The 12,878-nt window shown below is 38.0% G+C and overlaps 1 protein-coding gene across 1 annotated transcript in view; it reads left to right on the top strand.

Moving 5' to 3' along the window:
• Positions 1–12,878, top strand: part of INPP4A (inositol polyphosphate-4-phosphatase type I A) — a 199,034-nt gene that overhangs the window by 149,382 nt on the left and 36,774 nt on the right. The window contains 3 exon segments of the mRNA XM_043990586.1: positions 1,441–1,656; positions 3,696–3,942; positions 8,082–8,114. Coding sequence (XP_043846521.1) covers positions 1,441–1,656; positions 3,696–3,942; positions 8,082–8,114 — 496 coding nt within the window.

Below are 12,878 nucleotides of genomic sequence, written 5' to 3'. Positions count from 1 at the left end.
GACTCTAATTGGTTTGAAGAAGCCTATTTTGTTTCCTGTCAGGATTTCCCCTAAACCATCTTCAGGCAGGTAGGAATCTATAGGCTTTCAGAAAATGTGTGTCTATCACCTCCTTCAGTTATTCTTGACCATTGGGTTGGGAAGATCTTCCTCCTCTTATGTCCGTTGTGTTGCTGTGTACTTTTAAAATGTGACTATGCGAGTTACTAAATATTTTAACAAGCTCTAGCAGTGGTTGAATTAGTCGTAGTGATGATGAAGATAGCTAATGTAGTTCTTTCTTTTCTTTTTTTTTTTTTTTTTGTGAGGCAATTGGAGTTAAGTGACTTGCCCAGGATCACATAGCTAGAAAATGTCAAGTGTCTGAGGCTGTATTTGAACTCAGGTCCTCCTGACTCCAGGCCCGGTGCTCTAGCCACTATGCCACCTAACTGCCCCTGATATAGTTCTTTTTGTTGTTTGGTCATTTCAGTCGTGTCTGACTGTGACCCCATTTAGGGTTTTATTCACAAATACTGGAATGGTTTGCCATTTCCTTCTCCAGGTCATTTTACAGATGAGGAAACTGAGGCAAATAGGGTTAAGTGACTTGCCCAGGGTCACAAAACTAGATAGTGTCGGGCAGGATTTGAACTCAGGTCTTCCTTACTCCTGTCCTGGCTCTCTATCCACTGGGCCACCTAGCTGCCGTTAAATTTTGTTAAGTGCTTTGTGTATATTATCAATCGGTCATTCAGCGTGCATTTATTGAGTGCTCACTAAGTGCCAGACACTGTGCTCACTGGAGATACAAAGACAAAAGTGAACGAGTCCTTGTCCTCAGTGAGCTTGCATTCTAATTGGGCAGGGGAGGTATCATGTGCACACAGAAAGGTAGTTAAAGGGTAACCTTGGATGGAAAGCATTCATAGCAAGATGGATCAGGAAAGATATCACTTGAGCTGAGCCTTGAGGTCAAGGACGATGATGAGAATCAGAACTTCATGGGAACATTGTGAGATGGACACCACTAGTATTATTATCTCCATTCTAAATATGGGTTAACAAAGGCTTAAAGAGATTGGGTGGTTTGTCCTTGATCTCATAGCTGGCATGTGTCAGAGGCAGGATCCGGATCTGTGGGCTCATAGCTTAAGGTTTAGATGGAAGCTTCCAGTCCAGATCTTCTTAACTTGGGGTCCATGAAGGGGCTCTGTGAACTTGTACAGGGAAAAAAAAAACTACATCTCTATTTTCACTAACCTATAACTGGAATTTAACATTTCTTTTAATTATTTAAAAACTCCATGGCTTTTATTATTGTTTTTTCTTTGTGGAGGAGAAAAATGCTTTCCTGTAGGAAAAGAATTCTTTCTCATAAAAGACTGGCAGGAGACCAGGTCAGATTAAGGAGGGTAAAAAGACTTAGCAATAACCAGTGTTTATATTTTTTTTTCTCAGACAAGACAACTGATTACTGTCTGTGACTGTAAATTGTTGGCTAATTCCATACATGGACTAAATGCTGCTAGACCTGATTACATTGCCTCTAAAGCATCTCCCACCTCAACTGAGGAGGAGCAGGTAATGCTAAGGAATGATCAAGATACTCTTGTGGCAAAGTACACGGGAAGAAATAGCCGCTCTCTCCATGCAGATTGGCATGAGGCAGAATGGGTAAGTGCCTAAATATCTACTGGTACCACTAGATAGAAAAATAAAAATGTGTTCTTATGTTCCTACTCGTGAGAGACTCCACTGAGGGATACTGCTTTTCCAAGTGGGTTCTCATTCTACTTCCCCTAAATAGCGCCTTCCAAACCACCATGTTTTAAACTGGACACTGCCCTAACCTTTAGGTCTTCCTGATGAGTGTCAGCTATATGCTCTTGGCTAGACTGAGAAGCAGAATTATAAAGGAGGTAAAGCAGTCTTTGAAGGCTTTGTAAATTCCTCTTTGTGGGCTCCTCTATTCTCCTGCAAGGTATTGATGTACCTGTGCTGTCCCCTGAGATTCCTAGGTGGTCTATAGTAGTCTACCTATGCCTGAGAAAGTCATCTGGTTTTTGAGAATTATTCTCAGATTTCTACCCCTTTTGATAATAAAAGTATTTATTGAAGCCTTAAAAAAAATAAATTGTTGTAATTTCTCACTAACTTTTGCCCTCCCTAAGCAATAGACCCTTTTCTTTTCTTTTTCTTTTTTTTTTTTTTTTTTTTTTGGTGAGGCAGTTGGGGTTAAGTGACTTGCTCAGGGTCACACAGCTAGTAAGTGTCAAGTGTCTGAGGCCGGATTTGAACTCAGGTCCTCCTGAATCCAGGGCCAGTGCTCTATCCACTGCGCCACCTAGCTGCCCCAATAGACCCTTTTCTTATAACAAAAAGCAAAACAAGCAATGCATTGACTCTATCTGGCAAAGTATGCCTCATTCTGGGTAGAGCCCACCACGTCTCTGCTCTTGACCCCTATTCTTCTCATGCTCTTTTTTCAGTTTAATTTATTAGAAGAAAAAAGAAGTGGATCTCAATTACTAATTAACACTGAGTAATTGCTGTTGATTTTTAAGTACTTACTATTCTCTTTCCTAAGTACTGTCATCCTTTATATTTTCAATTATTATGCCTGGATAGCATAATTCTTCGACAGGAAGTACTAAATCCCTGATTTAGTAGACAATCATTGTCTCACTGTATTGGGCATAGTTTTGGGCAGGAGGTGGAGGGCTTCCTTTTGCCTCTAAAATCACACTTACTTAGGTGAGTACTTTTTATTTTCTGAGGGAGCAATGCAGACTTTCAGCCCATTTTTCTTATCTGTTGAAGAAATAATTTAGAAGCACTATGTTGGGATCATAGAGATCATAGTTTTGGAGGTTGAAGAAATCATACAGGCTACCTGGTCCAGGGCCTTCATTTCACAGGTAAGGAAACTATGGCCCAGAGCTTGGTTGATTTGCCCAAGGTTATAGAGGTAATAAGTGGAAAAGTCCTTTGACTAAAAATCTAGTACATTTTCCCACAGTACCACTCTCTGGAATGGGCATCAAAATGAACATCAGTGACTTGTTAGGTTCTCTAAATCTTCTTCTTCTTCTTCTTCTTTTTTTGGGGGGGGGGGTAGGACAATGAGGGTTAAGTGACTTGCCCGGGATCACACAGCTAGTATGTGTCAAGTGTCTCAGGCTGGATTTGAACTCAGCTCCTCCTGAATCCAGGGCCAGTGCTTTATCCACTGCACCATCTAGCTGCCCTCTCTAACTCTTCTTAACAATTCATTTGAGAATCTCTAAAAACCAGCACCTCCTCATAAATAACTAGACACCTTCATTGTAATGATAGTGACAGCTAAGGACAAGGGATTGGAAAAATAAAACCCTGAAGTATGGAAAGTATGGAAAGCGTGTTCATCCTGGCCAAATAGCCCTTGTTTTCCTTCTAATACTCAAGGTTCTGTGACGCTTTGCAGTTTTCTAAGATCTCCAGGGTTATTTCTCCTATCAAGTTTTAGGAAATGCTATAATAGAATTTTGTTTTTGTGGTGAAAAAAACAGATAAATATAAAATTTTAACAAATAAGTAAGTCCATAATTGCGATAAGATTCAGTGTGGTCTGTGAACGTCAACTTTGATTTTGGGTCAATTCTTGCCACTTAGGGATAACATCTAGGAGTAGTCATTTTGGAAAGAGTAAGGAAGGTATTTTTTTTCCTTTTAAGGAAAAAGTGTGGCTTAATGTCGACAAAAGCCTGGAGTGCATCATCCAGAGAGTCGACAAACTTCTCCAGAAAGAGCGATTACACAGTGAGAGTTGTGAAGATGTTTTCCAGTGTGATGTCAGTGGGCCAAGTAAGAAAGGTAATCGGGATAATCGAGCCTATTGGATCATACCGGAACCCTCACACGCATCCTCATCATGCTGCCACTCCATGCCATCTGCTTTATTCCATTCTCATTGGAACACAAGTGCGTATGGGACCGTGCTTCTCGCCTTCTGTTGCTTTTTTGTTTTTTCATTGCTGCATCATCGTTCTTTTTCATTTGTCTTTCCCAACTTTTCGAAGTGTACTTTTCACTCAGGGTGGAAGGGTAGTTGTCATAAATGAACAGGATATTTCAGCAAAGCTTTTTTTGTGCTAGGAGGTATGTACCCTGAGGGCCAAGAGTCATTTTAACTTTTTAAAAATCAGACTCCTATGTATCAGGCTGCATCCTTGACAGTTTTTAAATCCCAGGGAGGAGCTTTGGCACTTGCGCATGTTGAAAAGCCTGCTATGCTTTCCAGTTTTTTTTCTAGACCTTTTAAAAACCAAAGTTGATACACAAAGGGCTTGGTACTGTGTTAAACTTGTCACTTGGTGAAGAATGGAAGGACCAAAGAATGGAAGAGTCAAATAAGGAAGAAGCTAGGTTTAGAGAGGCCAGAAGGCTTGTTGCATTTTTTTTAAAGGCCTGGTTATCAACCTAGTGATTTTAATTAATTCTCTTTTCCCAGATAAGCATGCTAAAATGTGACACACGTAGACTTCTTTCTTGACAGTAGGCTAAATTCATGTAAAACTCAAAGATTTTGGTGGAATCATTCATTATCATACTCTAAAGATAAACTCCCATTGGATTTCTTCTATTTTGTTACCATCACTGCATACCTTCTAAATAGAGGAGGAAACTCAGGATAGCAACCTACAAGATGTTTGCTCTCTTCCTGAAATGGATACTAAAAAGGTCACGTGTGCATGGAATAGCATCTGTGTTATTTCTTCTCTTTAACTCTTGTATGCTAGGTTTAGGCAACATGAACTTGTGTAGTCCAGTTAGAATATTCCTGTGATGAAATAATGGGATTTTAAACATCACATTGCAGAAAAAGGACTCATGCAGTGAAGTCTTTGGTTTTTAATCAAAAGAGTTTAACACATCGCAAATAAATTCTGCTTCTGAATCAGAGACATTTATAAGTAAATAAATTTATTACTGGTAAATAAATAATCAAATCCTCCTTCGTTTATGAGGTTTTCTTCACCTGAATATATCCTACTCACTATGAGATTTAAACACAGTACTTGGAGCCTGACTTTTGACAGTGTTCATATCCTCCACCCATTTCATCCACAAGGAAATGTTTGCACTTGCTGAACATGTTTTTGGTACACATATTTGTGTTGCATTTATAAGTATTTGTTGGTTCATGTTCATTTGACTTTAATCTTAGGATTTTGTCATTTTTTAAAATAATGGTTCTCAAAATTGTCAAATAAGTAACTGTAGTTTTTAAATAGATAAAATATATGTTTAATCAACTATATACTGCCTATATATCCATAATTTAAATGTTACCTTCAGGCATAGTTGGTGTTGTAAATATGCTGACATGTAAATACATTTTTTTATATGTCTAAACAAGTATTTATTTCTGACATATACAGGTAGACTTTTATAAGTATGCATACCGTGAAAATCAGTTTTCCTATAATTGTTTGTTTTAAATGCATGTTTCAAACGATATTCATTTGCTGATCCAAACATAGGAAGATGTATGAAACCATATGCTATTAAAATAAATGCCATGCAAATCCTTAGTTTTAGAATTTGTTATTTATCAGGAAAAAAAATCATCCAACCTCTAAAGAGAACTGGAGGATTAGAACTGAAGAAGTGCTTGTGAGTCTACTTTTGACCCATGATATACATTAAAAAGGTAGATCTGGGCCATTTCAGCAGGTGTTAGATAAGTAGCTTGAAGCTAACCTTTTAAAAAAAATAAATTTGTAGTGATATATTTTGTTTTACATCCACCACGTTTCCCAGCCTATTCCTACCCCAACCTTCCTAGAAAAGAATCCTTTACAATTAATTTTAAGAGGAAAAAAGCAGTTAAGCAAAATTAATCAACAGATCAAAAAAGTCTTAAGTTGTCTTCTGTGTTCTATAACCATAGCTTCAGACCTCTGCAAAGAAAGGAGGTGCATTCTTGGAACTCTTCTTTGGGACTACGCATTGTCATTATAATCTCACAGCATTCAATTTAGGTTGTTTTTTAATATAACCTTTTGTACTATATTCAGATATTTGTGGTGGTGATTTGGGCTTAATAAATAGAGCTTGTTCTACACAATTGCTCATCAATTCACCAATGCTGAAGTTACTTCTACTACTTTTCTACTCTCTAGGCTTTTGCCTTTGATGAACCGTTCTAAATTTGAATGAGTATTATGCCATTCTCCAGTGGATTGAGAGGTTAAATTTATGTTTAGACATTGATGTCGCTTTTATGCCTATTTCTCTCCCTCTCTGAGAAGCTGGGAGGTTGAAAGTCTTCAGGTGATAAGACCAGTACTACTTCTTCCCCTTTTCCCATTTCTAAAAATTTTCCATGGCATTGTTGGTCAGAGATTAAATCTCTAATCTGCATGACTCCTTTTGTAGTCCTTAGTGTATGAAGACCTCCTCCTGCTTAATGTAAGGAGTGTGCCAGGGACAAACAGTCACCAAGTTTAGGACAAAGGACATAGTCCTTCTTTACTCCTTTAGTTCTTCTCTTATTGATTGATCCACTCATTGAAGAGAAAAATGGATGTCTTTCAGTCTATTCAGCATGCTTAGAAGATTCCTCAACATCTTTCTCAGAAACTGGTTTCTGCATATAGTTCACTTCTCTGTAAGAAACGAGTATATTTTCTATGAGTAAATAAATAGAAATAAATATGCTATGGGCCAGAAAACCACCTGTCTCCTGCCGCTCGTTTTTAACTGAAAGCTATGGAACCAAGGTGGCAAAATTCAAAATGGAGACTTCCCAATATCACTTTTTAAATGTGATATCTTTGAGGTGTCAGATTCAACTGAATAGCACAGCTGGAAGATTCAATAAAGAAGTGAAATTGAAGTGATCATTTCTGGCTGGGCATAGTCCCTGCTGCTAGGAAGGCTGAGGGTAGTGGATCAGCTAAAGCTGATCACGTGCCCACTAAGTCAAGCATCAATAGGGGGAGACCCCAGAAGCCTGAGGCTACCAGGATGCCAAAAGAGGAACTAATGTCCAATTTGTTAATGAAGCAGATTAAAACTTTTGTCCCGATCCATCCTGGGTGATATAGGAAGACCCAGTATCAAAAAACAACAACAGGGGGCAGCTAGGTGGCGCAGTGGAAAAAGCACTGGACCTAGATTCAGAAGGACCTCAGTTCAAATCCAGCCTCAGACACTTGACACTTACTAGCTGTGTGACCCTGGGCAAGTCACTTAACCCTCATTGCCCTGCAAAAACAACAAACCCCCACCTCATTTAATGTGAGATAGATAGATAGATAGATAGATATTTAGATAGATAGTTATTAAACTTATTATATTATATTAATAATATAATAATATATTATATTAGTGTTATATAATGTTATATAAAATGTTATTAAACTCCCCCCCCCACCAATACCCAGAGTACAGCCATTTTTGCTAACAGGTGTTCATTGTAAATCCAGAGAATGAAGTAGTTTTTGGCATAATGGTTTCATTACTGAATCTTAATTGAGTTTGAATCTCAAAATAATACTTCTTCCAAAATAAGAGAGAAGGGGCATTATTCCAGGTAACTGATTTTGAATTTCATTCTTTGTTAATTAGATCTGTAAATCTCTATGGGTCTTTCATTGTATATTTGCTTGCAAATGTAACTTTTCCACATACAGTGTGATTTAACTATAAGCTTTCAAAAGGTTTGTGTCACATTGTGATGTTAATTCTGTATTAATGAACATTTTTGCCTCGAAGTACTGATTAAGAATATGAATAGCCTACAAATGGTAATTAGAGTATTTCTGTACCAAAAAAAAGATCCTTATTCATATTAGCATTCTGATTACATTAATGTTACTCTTTGTTATGTGGTCAATCAATCAATCAGTAAGCATTTATTAAGTGCCTACTTGGCCCCCGGGGCTGTGCTAAGCTCTGGTCAGGTCCAGCAAATTGATGGCCAGTCTTTTGCTGTTTGTTCAGCTGCTTTATTGAAAGCTATTTATGCCCTTGCCCTAAGCATTTGAGTTGCTTATGTTTAGACTGTGTTGCTGCTACTTAATCATGCATGTTGCACCTCCATTTCTGTGCAGATAGCAGCCCCCCTCCTGAAGAGTCCAGCCCAGGTATGTGTGTTTTCCATTCATGGCTTCTGGAGATTTGTAATTTCTGTTGATATTAACAGTTAGGAGGGGCAGCTAGGTGGCAAAGTGGATAGAGCACTGGCCCTGGAGTCAGGAGGACCCGAGTTCAAATCTGACCTCAGACACTTAACACTTATTAGCTGTGTGACCCTGGGCAGGTCACTTGGCCCCAATTGCCTCACCAAAAAACCAGCCAACCAACCAAAAAAAACCAGTTAGGGTAGCATTTATAGCTCAATGAGCAAAAATTGCTTGAGATACCTAAGTAGAGAGGCAACACTGAGTAGTGCACAGGAAGCTGGATTTAAAGTCAGGGTTCAGATACCACTTCAGACATTTTATATATATGTAATATTTTTTTGTATCAATACTTATGAGAATTTGTGATGTCCTCCATGTTTGTATTCCATATACCAATGCACATCACAAACCTTCAGTGCCATGGTACATGGCTTTCGTGAATTGCTAATAGACAAAAAATTCATCACTAAGATGGCCACTACCCTACTAGTAATAAATCTTCAAATCTTTGACGAGATGCGTTTACCAGCTGGCCTGTAGTCAAAACCTTTTCGTCTTGGGTTCTGTTGACAACACCTTCAGGATTTGAGGGTTAACTGCATTCCACAAAGAAGCATCAAGGGCCTTTAATAAATTCCTTAGTGAAGGATTTTGTTCCAATAAGGAGCAAAAACAGTTCATTCCACCCAAATATGATTACAGAACAGGACAGTATCCACTTTCCTTTGAAGCTCACTGGTAGAGACATCTTAGACAGTGACAACTATTTAGTTATTGATGATTTGAGGGTGAGGAACATCGGCAATGACTAGACATGTAATTTCATTGATGTTGGATAACTTCCTTTGGGGAAGCACCCCCTAACAATGAAGATCAGCAGCTGCTTTTTAGTGTACTGTGGTAGTGAACCACCATGTTTTGTAGGCTATTGTGAGGCAGTCCTAAATTAGTAGCTTGGGAGTTGGAGGGTTTTAGAATGAATCCAGGCCATTGGTCTAATCTAGAGTGTCTCTAAACCTACCCCTAAAATGGGCTGTTGAAATGTTCACCTTTGTAATGTCTCCTCATCCTTATTTTAGATACACTATTCCTAGAGATTTTCAAATTATATTTAAATTCATATAAAATCTTGCCTCTGAAACATATTGTTTGTGTGACCCTGTGCAAATTACTTAACCTCTTGATGCTCTAAGCAGCTCTTCCAGACTATTAACTTTCAGAAATGGTGCTAACAGGGGCAGCTAGGTGGCGCAGTGGATAGAGCACCGGCCCTGGATTCAGGAGTACCTGAGTTCAAATCTGGCCTCAGACACTTAACACTTAGTAGCTGTGTGACCCTGGGCAAGTCACTTAACCCCAGTTGCCTCACTAAAAAAAATTTTAAAAAAAAATTAGAAATGTTGCTAACATACCATTAGAGGGAATTTAATATCCAGTGCCAATGAAATCACAAGTCCAGTTGCCATCCCTATCTTTTTTATTTAAATAAATCATATTGACATAAAGTTGTTTATTTTTGCAGGAATAAAAGCAATGCACAAAAGTTAAGAAATCACTGGGCAACTAGTCTTTATAGTTTGGCACGAGTTATTTGATTTTCATTTTTGTGAGGGTTAAATTTATTCTATTTAAACTTACAGTTGTATAGGAAATATTACATAAAGAAGGATCTTTTACTTTCTACCCCTCAATCAGCCACTTTGGATGTAAACTGTGCTTCAAAAATTCCTCTTCTAGACTTCTCCAATAGGGTTGTTTATCCATCTCCACTTTATCTTGGGTATTTTCATTTTTTAAAGCTACTTACACAGGGGCAGCTAGGTGGTACAGTGGATAAAGCACCAGCCCTGGATTCAGGAGAACCTGAGTTCAAATCCAGCCACAGACACTTGACACTTAGTAGCTGTGTGACCCTGGGCAAGTCACTTAACCCTCATTGCCCCGTGGGCTTGGGAGGAAGCTACTTACAGAACATTTATGATGAAAATAAACTAACAGCAATAGGAAACTATAGAATCTTAGCTTTGGAAGAGCCTTTAGAAGTTGGTTATTTCAACCTCTCATTGCACATCAGAATCTTTTTTTATGGTTCCTCTTATGGCAGAGAGTTCACTCCTTTATTTGACGGCTTCTTTCAGTATTGAACACATCAGTTTATTAGGAAGTTCTCCATTAACATTGAATCAAAATTTGCTTCTACTCATTGATCTTCGTTCAGCTCTGTTGAGCTATTTATACAAATAAGCTCCTATGTTCTATTTATCTTCCCGATAATTGAAGAGAGATACTATGTCTCCCATTCTTTTACATAGTAGGAATGTTCTGGCTTCCCTTCTCTGCCTCTCTTAAATGTGGTGCCCAATATTGAACACAGTTCATCATGGCTAGGACTTTGCTAATGCAGAACAAATTTCTATCAAGACAGAGGTTCACTTTCACTTTAGTCATCCCACATAGACAAAACCACATCGAATTTCACAAACTGGACTGTGTGATTTCAAGGTGCTTCCCAAGTCTCAGAATCTGTGATAAGCTCTTTTCAAATTATGAAAATGAACTTATTTGTAATATAAGCTTATCAAAAAGGGAGGAGGGAGAAAGAAACTTAAAATTGATAACCATGGGGCAGCTAGGTGGCGCAGTGGATAAAGCACTGGCCTTGGATTCAGGAGGACTTGAGTTCAAATCCAGCCTCAGACACTGGACACTTAACTAGCCGTGTGACCCTGGGCAAGTCACTTAACCCTCATTGCCCTGCAAAAAAATAAAATATATGATAACCATATAGAAAACAGGGAGAAAAAAGAATCCTAATTTCTACCCACCTCCAAAGTGAATTAACTCTTAAAAGAAAATTGTCATTTACCATTCAGAAATAATAGCTGTATGGCAATGACATCAATAGAAAAGGTCTCTGGGAAGAGAAAAACAAAAATCTGTTCTGAAAAAAATCAGACTTATAATATCATATGAATTTGAAGTTAGGAGAAAACAGCATCTAGCTCTCCCCATCCCAATACTTTTTTTACAAACAAGGAAAAATCTCAGATTGGAAAAGTGACACAAAATGTAGTCAGTAACAAAGTAACTCAAGTTTTCTGACTCCCAGTTTGATGCTTTTTAGTCTTTCATAATTAAATTAGGACAAATTTTCCATGCTAGACTTGCCCTTTTCCTTTATAGGTATGTGCTTATGCACACGTGTTCTTTTTTAAACCCGCTTAAGGAATTAGAGTATTTTTAAAATGTGAACTTTCCCTTCTATATGAAAAATTTATATCAACCAAGACTTTGGGGTGTTTTTAGGGGGAGGGGGGCTTGGTTTTGTCTGTCCCCCTCCAGTACTCCACTGGAAATGTCATCTCATTGATGTATATATTGCCTACATCAGTGCAGATTACAACTTATCCATGCCTGTCCATCCTTGTCCATGTCAAGAGTTGTCTGTCCCCTGGACCCATGAAAAAAAAGAGAACTTTGATAAATTTATTTCTTAGTTTAGTGCTATGAATTAGTTTAGCAGCTCAACAGAAGCAGAATGTGGTCATTTCCTTTACTTCCCTTTCTTAGACTGTCTCTCACAGAGGAGACAAAAGGTTGTTTGCTCTTTTGGTGAATATACTGTTCACATTCACTTTCTCCAGTTAGAGAAAAATTAGTCCATCGGGTTTTCATAGCCTCATATCTTCCAACTTCAGTGGGTGTCTTTTATTCAAGGCATTCGTTTCCCTGATCTATGATGATTAGACTCTTATTGTGCAATATTTTGTTTGGTATGGCCTGTTTACCCAATATGTATAATAAAACTTCCATTTCTGGACAGAAGATACTTTTAAATATATGTATGTGATTAAAAAAAAAACTCCTTTAGAAATATCTTGGGGCAGCTAGATGGCACAGTGGATAGAGCACCGGCCCTGGAGTCAGGAGTACCTGAGTTCAAATCCAGCCTCAGACACTTAACACTTACTAGCTGTGTGACCCTGGGCAAGTCACTTAACCTCAATTGCCTCACTAAAAAAAAAAAAAGAAAAGAAAGAAATATCTTGAAAATAGAAAGGGGAAAAAAACAAAACTCCAAACCATTCTTATAATCCTGCATCTTTTCCTGTGAGGTATTATTTTTAAAAAGTTGTTTTGGCACAATGTCTTTATCTTCCTATGAGAAAACTGGGACAAAAATATATGTTTGAATATTGAGGTGGCAGTGGAAATTAGGAAACAGAACAGGAAAAAAAATATGAGGACTTAAAAAAAGGATGTGTGAAAAAGATTTCCTTCAAAATATGAAAAGTGAGATTGGAATGAACATTTAGAAAACACTCTTGGTTAACAAGAGGAAGGGCAGAAAGGCAGGGGCCAAAAATTATCCTACTTTTCAGAGAAGGTCATCTCCCTTAACTTGAACAACTGGGTTATAGAAGACCTGTGGAACTTCTGATTCTGCTTTGATAGATAAATGACAATGTGATGACTGAGAGGTTAGCTGTTATACATTGAGTAGGGTTTGATAGGATAGTATTTAGACAATGAGTCTTCCACAGTCCTGACTGTTACCCCCAGTTTTTTTACTCCCCAAACATCTTTAGGATGGATTTATCTTGGCACCTAGATTGCCATAGAATTGTGAATATATTACCTACATTAGAATGCAATATATTGGGGCAGGTAGATGGCATAGTGTATAGATCAGTGGCCTAGAGTCAGGATGACCTGAGTTCAAAT

The sequence above is a fragment of the Dromiciops gliroides genome, chromosome 3 (assembly GCF_019393635.1).
Source record: "Dromiciops gliroides isolate mDroGli1 chromosome 3, mDroGli1.pri, whole genome shotgun sequence".
NCBI classification, from domain to species: Eukaryota; Metazoa; Chordata; class Mammalia; order Microbiotheria; family Microbiotheriidae; genus Dromiciops; species Dromiciops gliroides.
This window is presented reverse-complemented; position numbering and strand designations above follow the sequence as displayed.